Below are 27,449 nucleotides of genomic sequence, written 5' to 3' on the forward strand. Positions count from 1 at the left end.
GCAGGTTAATTTGAGGTGATTGATGCGTGTGTCAGCCCTGTGATACATGGCGACTTCTTCTTCTACAACCTGGGTCTGTGCTGATATGTACAACTCTACTGTCGGATGTGCAGACACCATCGGGAACAATGTGAAGGACATAGAGATCCAGTGTTTCTCCTTTTGCAGCTGCCTTTGTAATTGGATCAAATTTAACAAGTAATAAGACACAAGATGAATTCACCAAAGAGTGTATATACATGTGCATTCATAAAAGTCTGTTAATTTACTTTCGATGTCCCACTAGGTGTGTCATTATGAATTGGTTGCGTTGATATTTCACTATTTCACTGAAGGTCTTCTTCTATAGAGAAACTTAACAGCGTGTACACATTTTGGTCGTATGAAGGTCATACGTTCTGATGTAGATGTTTATTTTCAAAAGCTTGAGATTGTTTGCGCAATGAAAATATTTGCCGTGGAATGTATGAGAGTAATTCAATTTCTATTTTCTGAATAAAATGTGAGAGGCTGACAGCTGTGTTCTTCATTCACAGACAATATCAACAGATGCCTGGATTTCTTTTCTTTCTTATTTGAAGATGCTTTTTAAAACCTTTTCATAAATCTATTCTTTATTTATAATCTGGAGGACTACACTATATAAACATTCTGATTGCAGTTTATTACTGGGAGCAAGAGTTGAAAAATGTTTGGTTTTACAAATGTCAAATTAATCAATATGTAATTAATCTGTAGTAGGATTTATTATGGATACGTAAAACTGAGGTTGGGGTATACAGATGAGTTGCGTACGGTTTAACGGTATATAGTTTAATATCATTAAACCTGAAAGCATAGGCGAGTTAAGGAAACTGTTTCACCGAGGTGATTTTATTAAAATACAGTAAAACTTGACTGTTGACTAAATACTTAGACTTTGTTTTCAAGCACTTAATTGGTTTGTGGTTGTTCATGGTTCTTCAGTGAATGGGCACAGGCAGGAGCACAGCAACAGGCATCATCTTTTCTTGTGATATTAAAATCCAATTACTTTCCATCTGTGTTGGTCAGATTTCTAAATGAATGTTCTTTAATGAAGCCTGGAAGCTGCGTTTGACTCTTAAACTTTCCACCACTTATTTAACGGCAAGATGCAGAAATTTATTACTCGAACTTTATAATTAATACCATCTTCTGGTTGAACAATTTGCAAAAAAATAACTAATTTAAGTTTTTCTTTTTGTGAGCTCGTCAAGGAATTTAAAATCGGTGTAATCTCTGCTTACTTTACCAGCTTACGTACGACATTATTAATGAAATAAATCGATGTAACGAGCAGAGCAGTTTGTCTGTATCGTGCCGGGCCGTCTACACAGAGCTGTGCTGAGATGAAGATGTTATAGATGCAATAAAAACCTGTTTAGTTGCTCTTAATGAGGTATAAATAGACTCTGACGGCTCTGAGAGTTCCCGGCAGCTTTGATGATGTCCTGAAAGTATTCAGCAGAACTAGCAGGTCTCTCGTTATTCAAGATTTGAAGATGAAGATATCCAAATAAAGAATCGTGCAGAATCAACTCAAAATGAAATCAAACCCTTCTCTCTCTCTCTCTCTCTCTCTCTCTCTCTCTCTCTCTCTCTCGCTCTCTCTCTTATAGGATCGAGCCCCCTACCCTAGCGAGCGCCGCACGGCCACCACCACTCTGACCGTGGACGTGCTGGACGGTGACGACTTGGGTCCCATGTTTCTGCCGTGCACACTCGTGGGAAACACCCGTGACTGCAGTCCCATCACGTACAAGGCCAACGTACTGGAGCTGACAGAGCCGGTGAGTCTGTGGCCTTTATGTAAATATATACCGTTTTCTATTTATATGTTTTGTGCAGGGGGCATGTTGGCATGTTGGTCTGTGTGAATATGTGCTTCCCACCATTTCCTCTTTTTTTAGCAGACCGCAGTAGTGCATGTGGATGCGTGCATGTGCTTTTAGTGTGAGGTTAAGATGGACGTTGAGATTAAACATGAAATTTTAATCTCTCAGGGCTCATCCGCACAATTTTTTATTTTCTGCCTATATATATATATTACATATTTTGTTAATTTTTTATATTTTTATTTTCAATCTGACATTTAGAAAACCTCAGGCGCCACTAACCAGCTGCCAAGTAATGAGAACATAGGCCAACATCATCCATGTGTGTACTGCTGTTCAGTGTCAGGTCTAGCACAGACTTTATAAGCAATTGGCATCTCAAGAACAAAGAAGTTTTAAACTTAAATAAAAGATGTCTGTTCGAGTTATAGAGCTATGTTTTATTTCAGTTTTGAAAAGGTTACTGTGTTTTTTTTGGGCTTTTGAGATTGTACATCTCAGGTGTAAATGTCCCGAAAAACAAGTGTTAGAGAAGTGAGTCTGCCGCTCTGTCATATGTTTTTATGCTTACGCAGCTGTGTATTTATATATTTATATAAAGTCATTTTGCATTTGTTTCTTGGGCATTTAGCTGATGCTGTTCTCCACAGCGACTTGAGACAAAGTTGCTGCAGGCAAAATCCCCAACTCTGACAACTCAGCAGAGCATTCATCCCTTAACACACACACACACACACACACACACACACACACACACACACACACACACACACACACACACACACACACACACACACACACACACACACACACACACACACGCCCTTTATGGTGACAAGCTGGCAGTGAGTTCATGCTCTAACACCCCCCCACCACACACACACACAATAAATCACCTACACACACACCCATAACGATGTCAATGTCAATTCCCAACCGGACATTGTCTACGTTGTCTCTTTGTCTATATTGAGGACTTTGTCACATGTACACACACACACACACACACACACACACACACACACACACACACACACACACACACACACACACACACACACACACACACACACACACACACACACACACACACACACACACACACACGCCCTTTATGGTGACAAGCTGGCAGTGAGTTCATGCTCTAACACCCCCCCACCACACACACACACAATAAATCACCTACACACACACCCATAACGATGTCAATGTCAATTCCCAACCGGACATTGTCTACGTTGTCTCTTTGTCTATATTGAGGACTTTGTCACATGTACACACACACACACACACACACTCACACACACTCACACACACTCACACTCACTCTTCCCTGCCAAGAGAAGCACTGCGAGGAACAACAGGAGTAAATCAACTTTACACACCTCATGGTTTTGAGAAGGAGAAAGTGAATGCAGGCAAGGACGGGGTTTATGATGGAGAGGTGCGTAGAGCTTGGAATGTGAAGGGGAGAAGTGAAGGCACACACACACACACACACACACACACACACACACACACACACACACACACACACACAGAGAGAGACGTTACACTGGGAAAATACTTGAGGGGTTCTAAAATCTGAAGCGTTCCATAAAACATGTTGCATCTCACACAAAAATGTGTTCTCAGTTGTCAATTTGCTCCCAATACAGAACTTCTAAAGATGGCAGACGCTTCACTGATTTCAGTATTTATGATCCCACAGCATCACAGGATAAACTAGATTTACCTCCTCGAGATTGAACGCCTCCGCTAACCGGTCAAGTTGAAGTTTACATCCACGTGGAACTAGACTTGTATAAAATATGCAGTGAAGACTGAAAACGGTTAAAAAGTGTATTTATCAGAATTAGCATATGAAGTTTTGAGTTATGGTAAAAATATGCGAGGCTGCTTCATGCAGATGGTTGCAAGGTATTAGCACAATGCTACGTGGTGCACATTACGCAACCTTACATTTTTTGGGCAGGTTGTGCACTAATGTGAAGGTTTGATCCCCGGCTCCAGTCCCCAAGGTAAGATACTGAAGTGATATGACTAGAGAAGCTTTAATATAAATGCAGCCCATTAACATTTACCATACCTCATTGACCAATTTGCATCGGCAGGTGATGATTCATTTTTTTTCTCTTATCCTGAAACCTACTGCAAAAACACTAAAGCTTCATTTTTTCTTTAACATTCATAGATTTAAACTGAATTATTTCAGATCGTTTGAATAAATGCCTGTTTATGCCAACAGCGGGAACTCTGCCATTAGATGTGCCTGAACGCACTCTCATTTATTTAAAGCAGCAATGTGTCTGGGGCCCGGTTTGATTGATTATGAGCCGACTTTGAAGCCGTCCGATAAGAGAACCCTGATACGCTCTGCTCGAGTGAACCACACTGTAGTGAGTGGAGGTTAGGGTTCCTGTTTACTGGATGGATGAATAGATAGAAAGAAAGAAAGAAAGAAAGAAAGAGGTGGAAAATACCAAAGCAGGTGGAAAGTCCAGAGCTGCTTTTGCTGTGGTGTATAAAACAGAGGAGGTGAAGTGAGGAGAGGAATGATCGAGTCAAAGCGAGATAACAGTTTGAGTCCTAATCAGACAGATAAGATATGACAACCTCACAGCCTTGGAGCCAGAAGAGCTACTCCACTCTTTCTCCCTCGCACGCCCACACACACAGATGCTGGTCATTTATGCCGAGCAGTCGGCTGTCAGGCCATGTTCACACATTTACTTCAAAAGTCTTGCAGCCTCTAAAAAATAGATTATTGAACAGCCCGGTAAACAACTCTCCCAATACCTGACGAATCATCCACTTTGCCATTATGTCATGCAGGCAATTGATTGGCTACAAGCTACAAGACACTGAACAAAACATCAAACACAACATCGCTTCATGCCGTAACTTTGTTTTTTGCGGCTGCTGCTTTCCACGCGGCCTGTGCGGCTCTGCAGCACTGCGGGGCCCTGCACCGTGGAAACAGCAACCTGTTCTTTTTGTAATGCCATAGGGGAGCGATGTATCTCTGTGCTGCACCACGGACAACATGGCGGCTGTATAACTCATAACTCATTCACTATACCCTACTTCACTATGTGGTGGTAACTGTATCGAGCAATATATAGTGAGCTCATCGGGAATTTAAAAAACGCTTTCAGACATTACACATTTTCTCTGTACTGGTAATGACGTAATTAACGCAAGATTATAATGTACAATAACAACAAGGTAACAACAATGTCGGACGATTTTTCACGCCCTCATGGATGTTTCCGTCCTCGATTGATCTCCTGGACGCTCTCTGGATCAACCACCTGCAGACACAGCTGCTTCTCATACACACACACACACACTAACACACACGCTCTTGCCAGGTGGTGGTGTAGGGTCGTTCCAAACGGAGGAGCTCATGTCCGCCTGGTACCTGTTGCTGTTATTTCATGTCCTGCATGTTTCTGCCAGTTTAAGCTTTGAAAGGCCAGAGAGGAAAGAGCGTTTCAGTATCACCCGCTCAGCATGACGTTTCTGCTCGGGGGGGGGTCCACATTCTCCGTACCATTAATTCAGTCCTGTTTGTTTGGCTCTCCCTGATCCAGTTCTCCCAAGCTTAAAGTTGGTGGTTGTGAATCATTGGCATCACACAGCTTGCGTAAATAAACATAGACACTAATGGGTCGTTTTTTCTAGTTTTAATGTTTGGAAATACTAGAGACCAAATCATACACAAAACTACAAAGTGCCTCATTCATTGGTGATTACCTCGACCAAGGAGTGTTTGTGTGTCCGTTGGCAGGATTATGCAAAAAACTACTGGAACTCGGTGTAAGTTTGTCGTATGAACCAAGAAAGAATCCTAATTAAATCCTGGTGCAGATTTGGAGAAAAGGGCGGATTCAGGAATATTTCCCCTCTTTCTTCAACATCGCCTGATTGGGCCTTTTCTGACATTTCCACTGATTTCCACGGTGATAGTAAATGGATCAGGCACATTAGGGGACTGATGTCTAAGTGTGTGCAATGTGGTGCAGCCTGATTGAATTTAAGGGGACTGAAGGTATCCGCTCTACCGAGTGCCATTCTAGTTATTACATCGTATGGCTTTACGCTCACGCCTGACCATTCAAATCGTCCTTAGTGCCATCTCTTGTAAAGAATTATCATAAAGAGCAGCACAGTAATGTCACGCTCATGCTGCTTCCTGGTCTACAGACGGAAACTAAAGGTTAAACGATAAATATTGAAACAATAAAAAGGCAGGTGTGATGTGACTATACTGTAACTCACAGTAAAACCCGTCGCCTGTTTAAATGCAAAGGTCTGTTCTTGTAGAGAAAAGCAGAATCATATATGTGTGTGTGTGACGTTGAGCCTTCCAGGACACCAGTGCGTTTATATTTCTCAACTTTTTATCCATTTGAACTCAATTAATGATTTTCACTATTTGATCCTCAGTGATTTCGCTGCAGCCCCCCCCCCCCCCTTCCCCCTGCGCCGCGTTAACATCTCTGTCTGCTTCCTGTTTACCCTGAACTCCTGACAGATTCATCTCCCCCTCCATATATTTACATCCTCTTTTACTCCGCTTCATTACTCGCCATAACTTCCTCTCTGCCGCCGCCCCCCCGCCTCACCTCTCCTTCAGTGACAGACAGCAGGAGATATAGCTCTGTCATGGCTAAGTGCTGCATGACAGGTGCTGTGGTAAAGTATTGTACCATAGCAGGAGTATGGAATTGTCTATGGCGTGTGTGTGTGTGTGTGTGTGTGTGTCTGTGGTCATCTGGGAATACGTGCAGTCTACCTGGTGTGCTTGGTTTGACATTTTACAGCTTTGGTGATATTAGATTTGATCCTATAGACGGTTTCTCCCACTGGGGTCCTGGTACAACACACCTCAGCATATTGCACTATTATAAGTCAACGTTATAGCTGAGCCGCACTCACATACAGATGCGGATCCACACACTCACTGGCTCAGTGTGTGTGTATACACAGATAAACACATTTATATGGACAGATACAATATATATGCACAATCGAAATGGCTCCTAATTGCTGTTGTGTGTTGTGATTTTTATTTCAGTGAATGTAATGGTGGTGTCGTTTCTTTAATGCTCTGTGTGTGCTGCACTTACACAGAATTATGTGTGGGTGTGCGTGTTTGTGATTTAATGTCGACCACAGTGTGTTTTTGCCAACAATTGATTTTTTTGTTTATCTCTCGCTCGCTCTTCTGGCACCACACAGAGCTTGTTGTACCATGAATACAGTAAATAGCATCTGTAGAGCTTTGCTTATATTGAAGAAATAACTAAATCAGACAGACCACCACTGTTTGGTTCAGTAAGTATAAAAAAAGTCAGATATTATTCTGTGATCTGAACACTCTAATAACTGATTTGTCATATTTGTAGGAAGTGGTTTTGACCGTTTGTGCCAAACTGTTGAATTTTATTGTTTACCTTGGTTCTGTCCTCAGAATAAGGTGAATCCTCTCAATGTGACTCCACCGATTCAAGCTGTGGACCAAGACAGAAACATCCAGCCTCCGTCTGAAAGACCAGGGATCTTATACTCCATCCTCATCGGTAGGTTGGGGTATTTCTGGGTTTCGGGCTGGGCAGTGAGATGATACACATGAGCAGAGTTGCTTAATAGCAAGATTTTATTAAATGAGCAAAAATGTGATGATGTAACTTGATCTGATTCTTAATTTGTGTTCTTGCTGAAAACAGATAATTGATTATATATTATAGATTATTAATCCATACAGCCTGACTCCCTCTCCAGGAGAATATCACCGATGTGTTGTTAGGGTTAGGGTTTCATTAACACCAAGTGAAACTTATTACTAGAGTGGCACTCGGAGGACGTAACTGTTCAAGGCCAAACAACTCTACACGTCTGTGCAGCTCTTACAGTAGAATAACAGAGGAGAAAAAGAAAGTAGTCTGATAATCAAACGTTTAGATCTAAACACCTTTAATAAAAATTGATTAAAAAGGAAAGTGATTTTAAAAAATAATCTTGTATCTGCCCCTTTAACCAGATAGTCACAGAAGAGGAATATTATTTAATCGACCATTCATCAAATAAATTGTGTTTCAGAATGACACCAGCACATCTTAACTTCAATGTTTAGGTGCTCGTTCTTTCAGAATGTTTCCAAATGACAGATATAATTGACTGAATCCATCCCTCATAAGTAGCTTCATTTACTATTGATTGATTAGTTACCGTCCCTGCAGGACATGATTGACGTCTGATCACTGTTCAAAGTAATAAAATGCTGTCACCAAAAACTGGTAAGGATTTACTGACGCGTCTTGACACTGACTTGATTACGTTTCCCAGACTCCTCCTGTGAAACTAATCTGTCTGAGTAAGGATTATCAGAGACTGTGTCACAAGAGGCAGAAGAATCTGTTTGCAACTTTGAGCTCCTCCGAGATCTATGATTAAAAAAGAAAAAGGTTGAATGAACAAAAAAGCAGATTCTGGTGGTTTTAGGAAGATGTAATGTTGTAGAATGGTGCGGTTAGAGCCAATGGTTTTCATTAGAAACAGTAGGTGGTTGTTACTTTGGACAACAACCCAGAATGTATTCACTCAAGCTCGGACACAAACATCTGTAACCACAAACATCGAGGGACTCACGCTGTCTCTGAATGCACCATCCCTCAGTAGAAGCCAATACAATCAGTGTTAGCCATAAGGATGCAAGACGCACACAAACACACTCACACACAAAGACATACACACTTTAAGAAATGTGATTGTGCACGTGTGCTTGCGCTGCTGCTCCTGGCACCAGACCTTGATTTCCCCGCTGAGCAATGTAGCATTGCAGAGCACCGTATACTGTGTGTTCGCTCATTGGCGGAGATGAGAAAACTGGGAAGCATTAGCCATGCCTCCCTCTTTCATTGTGTCTCTGTGTTTGCTGTCTCTTTCTCAGGCAAACCTCAGACCTATGCAGAATATTTCAGCCTGAACAGAACCACAGCGGAGCTCCTGCTGCTGAGGCCCATCGACAGAGAGCTGTACCGCAGATTTGATCTGGTGATTAAGGTGAGGAACCTCCCTCTGGAATGTGAACATTTTTTTATTTTGCTTCCTTTATTCTGTGAGATTAAATAAAGAAAATATATTGTATATCTGGTTACTCTCATAAAGTGTACACAAAGAAAGGTTTTGCTCAACTGGAACTGAAAGTTGAACATTTCTTTTATGGGATGTATTTGCTGCAGTTAAAGCTGTGTGTGGATCTGTGTCTATAATATTGATGAAATGACACTTGGCTTTTTTTACTACACAAGATTATCGCTATCCAATCAGACTAAATCACGAACATCAAATTGAATAAAAACAGTGTCCCTTTAAGATAAAAGACCAATGATAAAACCCCCATCAAAAAATTGCAGGTCATCAATTCATTTATATCCAATTGCCCTATACTTTGATAGGAAATAAACCCGAGCTAGTGTAACTGGCCTGTTTTATTACCATTATCAAAGCTAAGGGCTCTACTGAGCGCTGTTTAACATTTATTGTGTGAAGTATTATAATTTAATACGACCTCAGCAGCAGGACTAATGGCTGTCAGAGAGCAGGAAGTGAGACACCAGGGCCAAAAGGGAACAATTACTTAATCTCTCTCTTTTAGGCAGAACAGAACAATGGCCACCCCCTGCCAGCGTTCGCCAACCTTCAAATCGAAGTGCTGGATGAAAACAACCAGGCGCCCTACTTCCTGGAAACAAGTTACCATGGCTACGTCAGCGAAGCATCACCTGTGGGAACCACCATAGCGACCAGCGGCAGCCTGTCCGCACCACTGGCCATCGTCGCTCTGGATAATGATGTGGAGGAGGTGAGAATAAGAGCGTACAGAGCTGTCACCAATGAAGACATCAGGCGTTAATTAGTATTAATCTTACTGACAAATCAAATTACTGCACTTAATAATCAGATTAATGCTAAATACAAATACACTGTTGTTTCTCTTTGAAACTGAGTGATTTATATTTATTTAATGACCTTGTGCAAATAAATGAAATGATTTGTAGTAGTTATAATAAACGTTCACATTCAGCTAAACAAAATACAGTATTTTACGTGTGTCACTTTTATGATTGGTTGCATCTACTTCCTTTATAGCTAACAGCCAATATGACGCCTGTAGGTATCAGCTGTGTTCTTTCATCCTGCCTTTACTTCCTTTTGCTGCGTTCTCTAAAGCTTCCACTAGTCGATGACAAAAATTATATCATACATTTAATTGTTCATTGTCCAGTGTTTTTGTTATAAGAACAACTACACGTCCGCGGACAGACCTGCCATGCCCTCCTGTGATTGGACGATATTTGTTTAGGGGAGGGCTTAATGCTGGTGCTGTGTATGCTTATATATTCAAACTATAAACATAAAGAAAATGCACAAAGAACCAAATATATAGATCAAAACATATTTATTTTAGGTGAAATGTAAAATCAAATCTGAATCTTTTCTCTATTGTTTCCTCTGTAAAATGAGTTTTCTTATCGGCTCTGAAAATTAGGGTTTCAAATGTGATGTAGGACTCAACAAACCAAACACAAATCCTGTTGCGTGCAGCACAGAGACAGTGTTATCTTACACAAATGAACAGTTGGTCCACCGTCCTTTTTCCAGCCTCCTTTCTGTTCTGCTGACTCTCTGCATTGTGTGTGATGCTTGCTGTGTGTGAGGTGCCCTTTCTAAATTTCTCTGTGAATCTGGATGATAAAACCGTTTCCCTCTTAGTCTGCCTCTCAGTGATATTCTAAGAATTTACAGCGCTGCGACATTGTTATCGCTGATGCATCCCAGAGAGCTTCGTTTGTTTAAGATGTAGCATGTAGTCGCTTTGACCAAAAAAACAAGCTCTGGTCCATCGCTCGCTGAAAGACCCACAGCAGGGAATGGGCTTAGCGGGGATAACGTGTGTGTTCCTGTGTGTGTGTGTGTGTGTGTGTGTGTGTGTGTGTGTGTGTGTGTGTGTGTGTGTGTGTGTGTGTGTGTGTGTGTGTGTGTGTGTGTGTGTGTGTGTGTGTGTGGAGATTGATATATGTGCAGTTATTTTAAATATTGCTAACCCTGGTCTTTCCTCCTGCATCAAGTACAAACAATCATGATTAGTCCTAATTGCTTTTTATGTGCCTTCCATCACTTTTATTTATGTGTGTGCATACGACTGCGAGTGTGTGTGCTTGTGTTTATTTATGACTCAATATCCACACTGGCTACATCGACAATATTATCAGCCCCGCACCCCCACCCTGCTGAGGCAGCCTTATCTGGAATGAGACACACACACACACACACACACACACACACACACACACACACAGAGGAGGTGCCTCTCTGGGTAATGTCAGAGGAGGACTTGGATTAGGATTGCCTCTCTATCACTGAATATAGCACTTACTCTCTCTCTCTCTCTCTCTCTCTCTCTCTCTCTCTCTCTCACTCTCACTCTCACACACACTCACTCTTCAACCCAACCCAGAATGTCCACACTTTCTCCAAACGTCCTCACTCCGTCAGGACTATGTTTAAAATGGTCCCCACAAAGATACAGGTACACTTACACACACACATCTCTTATCGTTATGTCAAGAAATCCTGGGAAGAAATACTCATTCATCTTCTCCTGGTGAAGTGTTTCTTTTCACTCCCGTACTCAGGCTTTTATTTTGATTTATTATAATAATTTGTAATGTATCAACTACATCCATGAAAAGAGGCAGTTTCTTGTCTTCTTAAATCATTACTTTTGTTATCAGCTCTTTTGATTTGTCGCTCTATGTTCATCAAGCACCCAATATCCTAAACTCTCTGTGGACTCATTTCCTTGAACCAATCACGGTGCTCAGTCGTCGCTATTACACTGCTGTGATAATAATTGGCAGCTCCCAGGTAGAATTGAACCAGCAGCCGGATCTTCAGGGTTCAGGGTTCTTCCAATACTTTCTGTACACTTCTAAACATCTCCTTCTCTTCAACAGACGAAGGACCCTCAGCTCCAGTTCTCGTTGGACAGCTACTCTAACGTTTTCTCCGTGTCCGCGACTGGAATCAGAAGATACCTCACGCTGCTGCAGCCGCTGGACAGAGAGACACAAGACTTCTATACATTCACGGTACTCTAGAGTGTGTGCGTGGGCTTCTGAATGTGCACTTCATCTCACATCCTAGACCCTTGATAGAACCGTAGTGTTGGTATTGAAAAAGGACTCTTATCTGAAGGCGAGGAAAGGAAACAAGAATGAGGAAGAGAGGGAATTAGACGAACAGGTACAGGAAGAAAAAAGAGACCGATGGGATGAACTGTGCACCACACATACACCCTCTCATAAAGTAAATCCAGATTTTAATTTACCTCCACATCTGCTTAAGCATAGATTTAATTTCATGTAGTAACAGATTTTTATGAGCGACTGGCTTGTTTACAACATTCAGGCCAGTACTTGGCTCTGACGTGGAATCAGAATCAGACTCGGAGAAACTGATTGATTGATCCCTGCAGGGAAATTGCCTCATTTCAATTCCACAACATGCAGTTGGGAAAACGGAAGTAAATAAATAAAGATAAAAACAAAAACAAAAGAAAGGCGCACTGAAAATAGCAAGAAAATAAAAAAATACAAAGTAATAGAATGGCGAAAATGCACGAGCTAGAAACTGCCGGCCTGTTAATGTGACCATACAGCAGGTCCAGGCTCGTGTCTCCTCTGCTAGTGCAGACCACAAACTGAGTGGAGGTAGGAAGAGTGTTATTCAGTCCCAAGAGATCGTTCATGCAGTCTGGAGTCTCAGGTAACACGAGTGGAAGAAAGGCTAGTGGAGTACAGTGAGTGTGAACAGCCGGGGGAATAAACGCTACATGGATGCAGCCCCTTGGCCAACAGGTCGATGTCTGGGTTTCAGTTTAATCCTGTCTGTCTGAACCTTATCCAGAATATCTTCCTGTCGCCATGTCTCTAGGAAACATGACAGTTCTCACAGGTTCCTCATTAGATCGTAGGGAATGTGACTTATTCCAGTGATTCCTTCCTGTCCCACTCTCTCCATTAGACTGGTGAGGTCCGTCTCATGCTCTTCTTCTCTTTTGTTGTTCCTCTCGATGTGCCACTCTCCCTCTTGTATTCCAGTGCAATCGAATTCCGTCTTGTCTTTTGTTACTAGGGCACAGGGAGACTTCCTGTTGCCGAGCACAGGGTATCTGTTTGTGCACGTGTCCAACCATATGATGTACAGCATTGTTACTTCATGCAGGAGTGTGCTATTCGTCAAATTCAGCCTGCTCACCTTACTGGGTGTGTGTTTGTGTGTGGCTGTGCAGCGCCTCATGCAGAGTTGATGCATACTTGATGGAAAAACGGGCCCTGGTGTATTGATTGAAAGGCAGAGGTGTACGGTAATCATCATGAAAGCCTAGCAGGAGAAATTAAACTCAAGGACGGGAGAGTGAGTCAGCTATTAGACATCCAGGATGATTTGTCGGCAGATGAGCTCGTGGAGAAGATTGGTATCGGTGAGGAAGTTTCTGTTGATCAGCACTTTGATATGCACTGCGTGTGATATGTGAAACATGGATGAGGACATGTTAGCTCAATTTGCTGGGATTGCATTACGGGAGAGTGGCGTGACTGGAGGATGAGAGAAGAGTATTTGCTTTGTAAATAAGGTGGCCGCTGGATGTGAATATGACAACGATAAAGGTCTGAAACCTGCTAGTGCCCATAGTGTTCTACTGTGTTTATTGTAAAGATTGAACAAATTAGATCTGTGGATTCTGTTACCTTGGATAGAGACTAGCTACTTACCCATACTTGTCGTTATGCTAAGTTAAACTTACCATTTGCTAGCAGCTGCTTCATCTTTAAAGGAGATATGTGATGCTTTTTATAGTTTTTCTTTCCTCTAGTGTTTTATATAGGTTTTTTTGTTCTTAGTGTTCTTAAGCAAAATTGAGGCCAACACTTCCTACACATGCTGGAAGTGGTTAACCAATCACAACAGAGTGAGCAACCAGCCGGCCAATCAGAGCAGACTGGGCTTAATCATGAGGGGGGTCTTAAAGCAACAGGAGCTAAAACCAAGTGTTTGAGACAGAGGCTGAAAAGAGGAGCTGCAGCAACGGACAGTTTGAGGAAAGTGATGTGTTCACTGAACATTAAAGCATGTACCCTACTCAAGTAATAACACAAATTAAAATGATGAACCTGAATATGAGCAGAATCCTTTCACATCGAACTCCCTGCATTAGAGCTGCTAAACATATTTCATGAATTGTCCAAGTACACTTGAAAAAAACGTTGAGTGATATAAAATGTGGAAGGTGTATTTTAAGAAGTAAATGTACATTCAAACAATAAGGTTGTTTATGCTTGTTTTGTGCATATTTACATTAGATTTCTCTGACTTGAAGGTAGCGCAGTCAACAAGCCTCGTGAGCTGCTCCGTACGCGGGTGAAAATAAATACAGAGGAGACAGCAGGGACAGATTAGTTCACAGATTTTTGAGACTTTTCAGCTGCACCCACCAGAACATATAAATAAACCCAGAGCAGGGATTTAGATTGAAAACGTACAGAGCAATTCCACCTCAAAGGAAACAAGAATACAAACCTGACACTATCAAGATGTCAAGGACGTGCTGAGCACACAGTCCGCCCACCTCGGGAAGCTCAAGAGGTAGCATTTTGTGGCTCGGCTGAGTATAACATCTCCCGCAAGAAGGAGCGTTTAAGTGTGTTTTCCTTATCCTGTCAAAAAAAATAATGTATTCTTACTTCTTGTCTCTCCCCGTGTGTCTCTGTGTGTCTGCAGCTATTAGCGTCAGACGGTGTCCAGCAGAGCTTTCCGGTTACCGTGACGATAACAGTGCTGGACGCAAATGACAACACTCCGACTTTCGCTAACGTCTCTTATAATGTCAACCTGTTTACTGATATGATGCCTGGAGAAACGGTGCTACAGGTACACACTGTCCATGTCAGTGTTAATCTGATTAGGATGAGGAGATATTGTGAAATACATTTGGAACTACATTTTTCATTATGCCGTAAAACTATATACATTCAGACAGATGACTCTTGTGAATCTCTTCCAGCTGTCGGCAGTAGATTCTGATGCAGGTCCCAATGGTCAAGTCACCTACCGGATCTTAGCTGGAGCCCAGGAACACTTTATTATTGGAAACAGGTAATTATATAATTTGCACAGTGATATTGTCTTTATTTAGAATTTATAGACGTATCAATATTTTACGAGATAATTTGCTTCCTGGAAGAGAATTTGATTATGTGATAAAAGAAGGTTTTTTTTATGCCAAAAACGAGTTCTGCCAAAACACGGTTGACCTTCACTGAACACTGTACCTGAACGCATCACGTGCAGACACTGACAGTGGACAGGAGGGGCGACTGGTTCGCTAACGTACTGCTTTCCCTACACGGTTGACCTTGTGTAAACCTCACTTATTCACACGTCCTGTTGTTTGTTTCAATCTGTACAAAAACTCTTAATGTCACGTTTGAAGTTTAAAGACCAAAACTCAGCAGAGTAGAAAATAAGCTTATTTCTCCATAAGAAAATAATAATAATGTTTTCCTTTGTAAAAAGCTGTAAATACCTCAAATGAGAGAAAATCAGCTCTAATAGCAGGAAGTATAGATTTTTCTCTGTTATTTTTTCAATACTGTTGATGAATACTTGTTTAAATGTAAATGGCAGTTTAACTTTTCAAACAAAACTAGATAATAATGAAATAATAGCCAAATTAACAGATACAACCTTTTGAAAGACTGAAGCTTAGAGATTTAAAAAACACTTAAATCAAGTCGAGCCATAATAATAATAATAATATAAAATACAGCGCAGAGAATCAAAATTACAATGCTGCATACTTCAACTGTTTTCACAGCACTGGGATCATTAGTGTGGCGCCGGGTGTTGACCTCGCTGTGGGGCGGAGCTACGCGTTGACTGTGGAAGCCATGGACAATGGGCCTGCACCTCAGCGACGGTAAGGGTTTCCTCATCTGTCTGGAGCTGAGATATGAAATGTCATCACTTTTCCAGAGCTGCTCACACTCATTGTCAGCTGCTCGTCGTATTTCTCCATTGTTCCCTTCTTGCTTCTTTCTCTTCCATCATTCTATTCACCATTCTGAGGCTTTTGTCATTTTTAGATGTATATCATCAGGTCTGGTTTTATTTTGGAAAATGACATGTAGAGGAAAATGGAGGAGGAGAGCAAAGTGGAATGCAAGGGTGCCATACTACTTCTTACACTCTTCTTGAGTAACCTGAAGAAAATTATGCCATGTGCATGTCAGCGAAGTGACAATTTCCCCAAATGCAGAGAAGGAAAGAATCAATGTTGAAACGAGAACGAGATGAGAGAAGAATAAAATGCATTCAAGGATAAGAAGTGACTTGATAAGATGATATTTCTTTTTATTCTCCTGTCTCCTGCCCTTCATTTCTTCTTCATGGATTAAATCAATAAGATGCCATAACTTTCACAAACTCCCCAACTCTGGTTATTTCATGGAAAAGGCATCTGCTCCTAATCTTGTGTAAACTCTATTGCTTATTGATTTGGTAGCTAAAATATGGCAGCGAGCACTTAAATTGTGAAATTTTACTCTAAGAAATTGGCGTGCGGTATCGGAGAACAGAAGCAAATCCAGCCATCGAGCTGTTCACTCACTGGAACGCGGTCAAACTGCGCCGCTCCACAGATTGATGTAGCAGCTGCACTGGCAGAGAGTTTGATGCCTTGATTGTTTTTTTATTTTATTTCATGCCTCAAGTTCGCTCAAAAAAAAAAAAAAACATCATAGAAAAGGGACTCGGTGGAAAGGGGCCATGTGCTTTTGCAGTTTGCAGAAAACGAGGGACAACATGCATCAAAAGGTGTTGGCTCCTTCTGATGCATGTTTTCCCTCTTTCCTTTTCCTCCTAGTTTCCAGGTTTTACTTTCTGTCTTGTTGCACATCATCAAATACAGAAACGCATATAAGCAAAACTCACGTGAGGAATCGACATCAATGAAAACAAAAGACCTACAAAGTGAGTTGGAGCCTGTTCGCTGATACTCTAAGAAAAGCTGGGTGAAGTTTTCAGGTGTTTAAACAGTGAACACAGAACTAAAGCAACATTTAGTCACAGAATCATGTTTTCATCTTTGATACAACTAGCATTTGAGTTAAATGCACAGAGCAACACTGAAGTGATAATTCCTCTTTAGTATTGGCCGAGCAGGTCTATTAGGAATATTCCCTTCTGACTGTTGCTTGTTTCAAAGCAGGAAGTCACTGTCAGATGTTTAATTTAATTGAACCTGTCGTCAGCCAACAGATAAGATTTCTGTTCATCAGTCTCCTGATGGAGATTCAAACAGCTCACCTGGTTAAATGTTAAAATACAGGAAAGCAGTATGAACATTTTGTATAAGACCGTATCCATCAGACGTCACCTTCACTGTGAGCTTTTCTGAATTCCACACTAATACCCCCCCCCCCCACAGGTCTTAGAAGTTAGTGGCTCCAGATGAATGTAAATTTAAAGTCTTAGAGACGTGAAACACTGAGTCTCACTGAAACGAAATAATTAAATGACAGGTTCACAATTCTTTGCTGGTTGTAATTATTCATACTGACCATTTGAAGATCCCTTCATAATGACGATGGGGGACAAAGTGAGGAAATAAATATTTTCCAAATGTACCTGTAGTTTAAAGTCCCATCCTTATTTAGCCGTGATTTAAAGATACAAACAAAAAGATGTAATTTAATACCTGTACTTGTGGTTAAACTGTCTAATTATAGACTTGGAATTAAAGGTTACTTACTAAAGAGAAAAGGAGTAATTGCCTTGTTTTTAGACTGAACAGTCAGTAAAAAAGCTCTGAGTGACAACTGCCTGCACCCTGATCCAATATGTTCATGGACAAATGGCCAACACGTGCCCAGTGTGTCGAACTCACCACAATATCGAGGGGGGGGGGGGGGGACTGTCAACCACTGACGCTCAGTGATGATAGAGGTGCTCATGAGCTGACCCAGAAATCAAAGCTTTATGAAAAAACACTAACTGGAGGATTGTCCCCAGATTCAACCAAACTGAATCAACCTACTTTGTCCAATCATTTAAATCTGTTATACAATGACAAAAAGTGAAAACAAATATCTTCATTATTTGTTCTCACTATTGCAATACATTGCTCTTTTCAGCTAAATTAGTCAGACATCATAAAAGCCTGAATCCCCTCTTCCCTTCCTTCTCTCGGTTCCAGGTGAAGCTGCCAAATCAATAGAGAATGTGAGTCGCTGCAGATTGAGGTGGTTTCAGTGATTGGCTCACAGATTGTCCCGAAATTTCCCCAGACCCCCTGCTTATCTCGGCTGAAAACATAACTCGCAAAACCAATCAATATCTATACCTGATTTGTCAAAACCACGGGTCAAGACCTCAAAAATCCTGTTTGGATTCCAGCTTGAGCGTATGACATATCCATGTAGGGGGCGCTAGACCTGCTGAAGAAGCTAAAGAGTCATGCTTCGGTCAGATCTTTTATTTTTAGATGCACCTCATGCTCAGGCGTTTAATTTACAGCTCGGAAATATCCCCTCTAATGTTTTTGAACACGCTTCACCCCTCTGACCAACGTCTGTCAATCAAGACGTAAACGCCCCTCAGCTCCTCTTATCCTCTCACACTGACGCATCCAGCTTGTATCAGATGCTGGACTCACATGAATCCAAGTCACGTAACTAAAGTCTTCTCGTCCATTAATAAAAATGCAGTTATATTACACATACACGGAATATATTGAAATAAGCACTGGCTCTCTGCCACAAAAATAAATGCCTCATTCAACAGATGAAACAGATTAGCATCTCGTCTGAATGTAGCCCGTCTGGAGCAGCTGCGTTCCTCCATCTTTATCTGTACGAGATCAGATCAGCCGCAGAACCGCTGAGAGCGTCTTTGACAGCGATCACAGCCCAGTGAACATCAGTGTGGTCACGTGCACAGATTGAAATGAAGCAGACTCGATGAGAAGTGGGATTCTTTGACAGCGAGAAGAGATTTGAGAGAAATGCGGCAAAGTGCGTTTCACCTAAACCTTCAACTAATCTAATAATGATTGGCTGGACCAACAAATTACTGCTAATGAGTGGTGGTGGGGGGGGGGGGTTATTAGTGTGGGCTGAGGTAATTAAACGCTGAGCGGCACAAAAATGCGAGTCTGTGAAATCTCAAGATTAAGCAACTTCATCTTTTCCAAATTTGTCTCGACAAGAATTTGATGTGCAAATACATGCGTCTGTGTGTTAAGTGTGAAAAGCCGATGTGTGTGGAATTGGAAATATAAATCAAATAAGAAACACACTTTGTTCCATTGGAGGAGTTTCGGGATGAAGACAGGGAGGGAGAACTGGGCTCCGGCTACAGCAGAAATCGGTTTTCATCAATAATTCCATCTGAGTTGTTTTAATAAAACACTGGCTTTCAGTCTCTGTGGCAGCTCACATTTCTACAGCCTTTATTGCTTTATTTATTCATTGTTTTGAACATAAACAGATTCCATTGTTGAAACCCCAGCTCCTTTTGTTTTTCTTTCAATCGATGATCCAGTTCGAGGAGAGCTGATCTCTGGACGTCCCCTTGGTTTCTTACCCTGAAGTTCAGGGTGCGTTGTGTCGTTGTGGTGGTTAAACTGGGAAACTTGAGCTTCTTGCCACCTTATAACAAGTGACAAGTGAAAAGTCCAAGTTAAAGGACTGGACGTTTTCCTCCCGAACCCTTTCTTTCTTTGAGACAGGATGAAAACAACTGGAAACATGTGAACTCGTCCACCTCACTGACTCACTGGTGGCCCAGTTAATGCAGAGTCATGCTCTGCAGCAAAGAACTGTCCTTTTAAATTCAAGTGGCGATCCCAACAAGAGATGTAAGCTTTTCCCTTTAGACATGGGACGACTATTATTAGATCTGGTGGTAAATCTACACCTTATTGCAGTGTAATGGTGTAATATATATAAATATATCCCCAAAAAAGCCTCTTCTGTTGTCTCCACAGTTCCATGCTGTAAGGCAGTGGAGCACCTGAGGTCATGGACTTTTGCTTCTTGTTCTTTTGGGTTGAGTTGTTAAGGATCACAATTTAAGGCTCAATTATCTCTAAGGGTTCTTTTCACGCCTAACCTGTTTGGTCCTCCTGACTTTTCAATTTAGTCCGAAAAATAATATCAGATGTGACAAGTGCATCGGACCAACACACCGGCATTTAGTCCGACCAGTAGAGGGGGTTTTGGTCCAGTTCAAAAACTTAAACCATGGTTCGGTTCATTTGCAGTTTGAGATAGTTCAGACTATCTGAAGAAGAAAAAGAAGCAGGATTACTTGCATTCTTCATCTCTGATAATATGTTTAATTGACTAGAACTTTCATTTGGTGCATTCAAAGTAGTGTCGTGTACTGCACCTGAAGTTGGTGATGCTGGTAGTAATGCCATGATGATATTACAAAATTCTTTATTGCTCTCCCTAAAGTCCAAAGTGAAACCAAAAAATACAATATAAACCAAGTTATTGAACCTCTCACCTGGTTCTCGACTTTCAGGTGTGAAAAAGCCCTAAATAGGAGCCGATGACAGTTTGGGTTTTGGGTTGACTTGTAGTTCAATTTGCAGGGAGCACTTTGCTATCTCCCAATTACACCAGACAGTCAACTTGCCAGAGGGCTGAAACATGACAACTGTGACCCAGGTAATTAAATATTTTCACCATGATAAGCTGTCACAAGGACACAGGCCTGTTAATGGCACCAAAAAACAAACAGCTCTGTCAGTTGCAGGTCATTATGGGGACGTGCTGTTTTGGAATGAGTGTTAAGTTGATTGAGAAATGTTGTTGAATGCGGCTTATTGAGCAGCCGGCACTGTTTATCAAAGGGAGGAGTAAACAACTGCAAATTAAAATGTTTGAAAAGTGAAACAATCTGCTCTCAGACACTTCTGCTAATGTCGTTTCTCTTGGTGCCATCGTGTTGCCAATTAATTCACCTTTTTCTCACTATTTCCCATCCATAAAACCCTCATTTATGTAATTCTGTCTTGAAAAATAAATCATTAACTTGCTTTTACATATTAAGATATATCCAGATCCATTCATCATCCATATTTGCCTTGGCTTGCCTTGTCATATAACTGCATTTAATACTAATCAGTGTATAATCACTCAATTTAGTCCTAAATGCAGCTCTGGAAGTTTATATAAACCCCTTAACAATATTAATCCTCACATGATATTAAAGGTTTATGTGCACGTCTCGATTTCAAGTAGTAATTGAGACACTGATGGTCCTCAAACGCGCCACGCTGTATAATAAGGTTCCTCACACTGCATAATAAAGGGCACAGTCTGGGATGATATAATACGACCCTAACAAGATGTTACGTCTTGAACTCTGGTCAGACAAAATTCATTTAAATGAATCAATAGAAAATACATGTTTTCTCTCAGACTGAATCATTAAAAGCAGCAGGATAAACTCAACAGGAACATCGGGGCCGTGCACGGAGATGCAGAAAACTGTCTCATACTGTCATTGACTTCATGCTCCCATCGATTACTTAAGCCCAACGTGAAGTGCAGAAAAACAAACTATCCACCACTCTTAACTGAAATAATAGACCACTCACTCTTCCTGACACTGCTTTTCTTTTACCCTCTATCCTCTCGAGCTCCCCTCTCCTCCCTCTCTAAAATTCCTCTGGTACCATTCCTCCTCTATGTATCTGTCTTCGCACACTCAGTCGGTCCAATTCTCTTTTGTGTTTTCACCCTCTCCCTCTTTCTCTTCCTCCTTCTCCCCTCAGGTCGTCCATTACCACCGTCTATATCGAAGTTTTGCCCCCAAACAACCAGAGCCCCCCACGTTTCCCCCTGCAGCAATACAACCTGGAGATCAGCGAGGCCATGAGGACGGGAGCGACGCTGCTTAATCTGCAGGTACGCCGGAGCTCTCCCAACTCGCTCAACCATTAATCTCACTTTTGACAACGTTTAATCATTACTTTCAGCTAACAAGTTTAACAATTGTTCCATTACTTCTAGCTAACTATATCACCTGTTTATCCATTAATTATCAACTATTTTGACCATTAATCTTACTTTTGACTGCTGCAACCACTTTAGCAAAGTATTTGTATTGTTTACTCATTATTTTATCGAATAGTTTGAACTTTTCTGCTCCTTCGCTAACGAGTTCATCACGCGCTGTTTATTTTACTTGCAGTGAAATGAAAATGAAATGTAATTTATATAGTTTTATTGAATTAATTGAGCTACTCCACTAAATATTCACTGACTGGGGTGTGTGTGTGTGTGTGTGTGTGTGTGTGTGTGTGTGTGTGTGTGTGTGTGTGTGTTTGTCTCTGTTTACTTCTTAAGGCAGTGGATCGGGAAAGAGATACTATCACTTACAAAATCCATAGTGGAGACCCCCATGGACACTTTGCACTAAAGGAGAAGTAAGTCTGTGCAATAACACACACACACACACACACACACACACACACACACACACACACACACACACACACACACACACACACACACACACACACACACACACACACACACACACACACACACACACACACACACACACACACACACACACACACACACACACACACACACACACTTATCATATTTGATAGAAACCTTGCAGCTTGTTGATGTAAACATTTTCAGAAACTGAAGCAATGCCCTTTTTTGTGCACTAAGATTATGTGAGTGCTTTCGAAGGATGAGCGTGTTGTAACCATGGCAACATGCAAGTATCTGAGTAGTTATAGTGTGTGTGAGTGTGTGTGTGTGTGTGTGTGTGTGTGTTGAAAGCAGACATATCATTCAGGGCTCAGGCTCCGCCGAGGGCTTCACATAAACACTCCCACACTCTCTCTCCCTCGTTCACACTCACCAACGCTCACATATAGACTCTGAGGGCTTTTGTTTTCTTTATTCATTTATTGCTCATTAAAAGGGGAAAGATCCTATCTGCATATCTGCAGGGAGAAGCAGAGAGAGTAATAAAACAAAGGAGAGTTTGGTGAAAGAGTGTGAGGTTTGGGAAGAGAGAGGGAGAAAGTAAAGAGTAGGGAAAGAAATGCTAATGTTAGAGAGCTGGGAGGTAAACGAGGAACAAGAGTGACAGACAAATGAGGATTTAAAGTACAAAGTCAATCAGTCCTGCACAGAAATTCATAATGACAATGACTAAAATCAATTGACAAGCTTTAATTTCTGTGCTAACCGGTTCTGTCAGACATTGCAGAAAAAAATATATATTTTCCGATATATTTCAATCTCAATTTGAGTCTTTGTCGGTGTTTTCTCCATCACAACGTTAAGTTTTTGTCTTTCCACCGCACAAACGCAACATGCCCTGCAGCTCCTATTGGCACAGAATGGAGAGATGTTTCCCTCCTTTGTGCAGAGTGAGGCTCAGCTGCTGCTGCACACTAGAGGGTTTTAAAATCTTAACTGATTTTAAAGACATGGGAAACCACAAACGATATTAATATGCTTATCACGAGAGAGCAAACACTAGAAGATCCAGTGGAGACACAGGACCACACAAAGGATTTCTGAATAGTGAGATCACAGACTTGGGATCTCCCAGAAACTTTAGAATAAAAAACAAACATGGAGGCTGACTGCCGACGTCGTCCTTTTCTTTTCCGCCAGGTACGGGTAACAAAAGTCTAAATTTACACTATAAGCACGTATACATCCAGCTGGTGATGCTTTCTGTCAGCTTGCTCTCATTTTCTATCACATGTTGTTGCTCAGTTGCCCGGTCTCTGTTCCTGTCATACTACACCACTGGATCAGTGGGTCAGTGGGCTGATCTGCAGAAGGTTTCTTTTAATACAGAATCAAAATGGCCAGTGTGGGATTCAATTGATGAGCTTTGAGGTTTATCAGCATTAGTGTTTAGCAGAATCTGAGGTATCGTGGGTTCATTCTAAACAATGGGATTTACTCTCGGCCATCCCCACATGTCGAGGCAGATGTTTGGATCGATCGCAATTGCTCTGTGAAGAAAATGTGTCAGAATTTCTGTTGTAGATGAGAAGATAAATCAGTGTGTGGGTTTATGCGTGTGTGTGTTTCTGACTTTGCTTTTCATGAATTATCCATAAATATACATGAGCCGGTTTTTAGTTTGTTTTTAAACAGCTTCACATCTTTCCCTCTGTAGAGCACATGTACACAGACACACACAGTCACACACACTGATGATATTTGGATAGAATGTCAATTTCAGATGGTTTCTAATCCAGGAAAGAAGTTAAATAACACTACAATCCTAATGTAAAATCTTCAATTGAAGCAAAAAACTTAACCAATCAAAGCCAACATCAAACCTCTCTGCTGGTTTTGATTGGTCAGAAGTTTTTCCAGACAGGCTGCACTGAAGCTGCTGAGCTTCTGGAGAACAGTTTTTTATTTATGCTGGATCTGACTTTTATGTTTTTGTCTCCATGTTTTTGTATTATTGAATTTTATCCAGTTAAATGTGAGCTGATATGGTCACATATTGAACCATACTAATAATTCACACTCTATGAAATGAAAAATTGATCCTGGGAGCTGGATACTGGTGTTGTATCATTCATAAGATTACGCCACGAGGATTTAAGTGCATGTTAGTGTTACTTAAGTGAGCCCATGTTTTGATATCGTCAGACTTTAATTAACTGTTAATTAACCACTCTCAGCCACATGTCTGTTTATTGGAATAACATTCAATAAGATCTTACAGTCGTTTTGAATCATTTCGTATATAAACTACTGACAGAGGAGGAAAACCTTTTCTTATCAAGGGCCATTAAAAATGTTTTTACATCTTTTGTAGGCTGTACTAAATTATTGAATATTGGACTAATCTCACACATCTTTTGACTGGAGCTGCTTTTCTACAGTGAGGTGTCTGATGTCAGATGGTAGTGATTCTTTCCATAGCTGGTTTTAGCAAACACAACAAGCTTTGGTCGGGCTACACATGAATTACAAAGACAACAATCCCTCCCATAAGTCAAACTCATTCAGCAGTATTTATGTCGTCTGTTGTTTAATTGCAGACAAGAGACCAAAAAATATACAGTATATTTCAGTTTTTCTTGAAAAATACATAACTCTGTCAGAACTTGGTCTTGTGAAAAGTGATTAGTTTGGGAAACTCCAATGAAGAGTGTTAACTTTATCTAAGTAAATTTGTACTTACAACTAATCCACTGAGACCATAGTTTCTGAATTTTTCTTGAAAGCACGACAATCTATTTATGCTGTGACGGTTGTCAGCACTAACACAAACAGCTTATGTGTATCATTCACACTGACATGTACATGGCCAGTGGGACCAGAACATGTCTGTGTTGCAGCTTTTTTATATGTATGAATTCTCTAACAGACCATATTTTGCATAGAAACTATAGGTTTCCCATCCCTGATCTACATGGTTAACAATAAACTCCTTATGTATTGTGTAATAACCTCCACTTAACTCAAAAGTCTCAGATTTAAAGTATATTACACCATGAAATTCTGCTCTTTCTTTTTCGCTGTTGTGTCTGTTCTATTTGTAAGCCCAAGCCTGCAGGGTTAATAGGAGTCTGTGCTCTCTCTCTCTCTCTCTCTCTCTCTCTCTCTCTCTCTCTCTCTCTCTCTCTCTCTCCAGTTCAGGGACTTTGGTTCTGGACAAGCCTCTGGACAGGGAGTCTCTGGATTATTACACCCTGGTGGTCACAGCCTCAGACGGACAGCCAGATGGGGTAAGACACTCCAGACGTAGCACAGATATATTAACTGGTCGTCTTTACTTGACTTGTTTCACATCCCAGGGTGCAGGGAGAGTCTCTGAATCCTTCACGGCGAAATCCCACAAACAACAGCTGTGGTGTTATTTGACAAGGGGGATATTCGAGGCAATTTTTGGAAACACTTGTCATCCGTTAATTGTCTTAATTATAAAAACCATTACCATCAAAATAAACAGCAACGATGAATCTGTAAGAATTCACTTTGGACCAATGAGTGTGTTTCAACGCTTAAATAACTGAACGAATATGAGACATCCGGGGAAATTCAGGCTGCCGACCCGGCAACTTTAGAAAATGGATGAGTGGGAAAAGAACATAAGAAATTACAACCAGGAAGAATGGCCTTCTTTAATAAGTGTAACAGTCGGACGTAATGGAGAGGACCTTTTAAATTGCACACTAACAGAGCAGTCATTACCATACAGTGCTGACTGTCTGCATAACTGGCCACTGCTGCTCTTTTCTGCTTATATGTATTACCATGCTGATTTTATTGGATTGCACTGTGTCTCAGAGGAAATAATTGGGATCCTATCAACACCAAGCTCAACCTAGTTAAATATGAAAATCCCTTTTCTCTGTTTCCGTTCATTTTGGCCTCTTGTCCACATTTACCCAAAGCTTTTCCACTCCCAAGTGCATCAATCCCAAAATATTATAATAATGTTTTGTTGTGGGTGAGGAAACATTTATTGAGTCCTGGATAATCAGCAGTTTTGTGTCTGGTGATGGCTTCTTCTCATTTGTTTTCTTCAACCTTTATCAGGAAAAGAAAAAATCCTCTTTCACTAAACGTATGACCTGACTCTGAGTTCAGAACATCTTAAAGTGAGAGTTATTCGCCAACTAAAAGGAGAAAAAGAGAGAGGAAATGTTTTCTTAATTGTTTTGGCATTTCAGCGCGGATTGAACACACAGACGACCCGAACGTCTTACTGTGAATGCAGCTCGTTTTCACACAACCGGCTCAGTGTGGACGCCGGATGAATAAATGTATTAAAAAAAAAAATCTAATTTGGACATGTTTACTTGGCTTCCTCCCCCCCCCCCAAACTGATCACAGGTCATTTCCTCTCCCTCTCTCTGTTTGCGTTCTTCACTTCTTTCCTTTTTTAAAAAGTCAAATCTTTAGTCGCTCTCACATGAAAGTCAAATGAAGACATCGGACGGCATCCCCTTGCTCTCCTCTCTCCCCTTCTCTCCTCCGAGCCCGCACGATCACACATCTGTTTGACGAGCATTAAAAGAGTTTGTTTCCCGTCCTCCACCTCCCCACTGACCCCCCCTCTCCCCCCATGTCAATTAAAACAAAAGGTTAAGTTTAAGGTCCCTCTGAGCCCAGGAAATGCTGATTTGAATACTCTGACCTTCTCACACACACACACACCCTCTCGCAAAGAATATGGTGGGAGAGAACAAGTCGGAGGAGGTTAGAGAGGAAGAAAGGAGGAGAGATTTGAGATATTGAGGGGGCTCTTATTACCTTAACAAGTGTGCTGTGTATTCACAGTCCCATAAAGGACACACATACACACCCATTTACACACTCACTCCCTTCGTCAGCCGCTGACTGGACCGTGACAATTAGTGTATTATCGTCGTGGCCCAAAGGTCTTTAAGTCAGAATATGGCTAAAAGTAGTTCTGCTTGACACTCCA

The 27,449-nt window shown here is 41.2% G+C and overlaps 1 protein-coding gene across 5 annotated transcripts in view; it reads left to right on the forward strand.

Moving 5' to 3' along the window:
- Positions 1-27,449, forward strand: part of pcdh15b (protocadherin-related 15b) — a 138,812-nt gene that overhangs the window by 43,497 nt on the left and 67,866 nt on the right. For 3 of the 5 annotated variants that reach the window (XM_034569727.1, XM_034569728.1, XM_034569730.1), the window contains exons 9-20: positions 1,641-1,811; positions 6,225-6,239; positions 7,336-7,444; positions 8,815-8,927; positions 9,523-9,729; positions 11,885-12,019; positions 14,712-14,861; positions 14,995-15,086; positions 15,808-15,909; positions 21,778-21,910; positions 22,352-22,431; positions 25,650-25,743. In XM_034569727.1, the coding sequence (XP_034425618.1) occupies positions 1,641-1,811; positions 6,225-6,239; positions 7,336-7,444; positions 8,815-8,927; positions 9,523-9,729; positions 11,885-12,019; positions 14,712-14,861; positions 14,995-15,086; positions 15,808-15,909; positions 21,778-21,910; positions 22,352-22,431; positions 25,650-25,743 (1,401 nt within the window). The remainder of the gene's footprint in view (positions 1-1,640; positions 1,812-6,224; positions 6,240-7,335; positions 7,445-8,814; positions 8,928-9,522; positions 9,730-11,884; positions 12,020-14,711; positions 14,862-14,994; positions 15,087-15,807; positions 15,910-21,777; positions 21,911-22,351; positions 22,432-25,649; positions 25,744-27,449) is intronic. The other 2 variants (XR_004612080.1, XM_034569731.1) reach the window with 1 other exon arrangement.

This window comes from Hippoglossus hippoglossus, chromosome 19 (genome assembly GCF_009819705.1).
Source record: "Hippoglossus hippoglossus isolate fHipHip1 chromosome 19, fHipHip1.pri, whole genome shotgun sequence".
Classification (NCBI taxonomy): domain Eukaryota; kingdom Metazoa; phylum Chordata; class Actinopteri; order Pleuronectiformes; family Pleuronectidae; genus Hippoglossus; species Hippoglossus hippoglossus.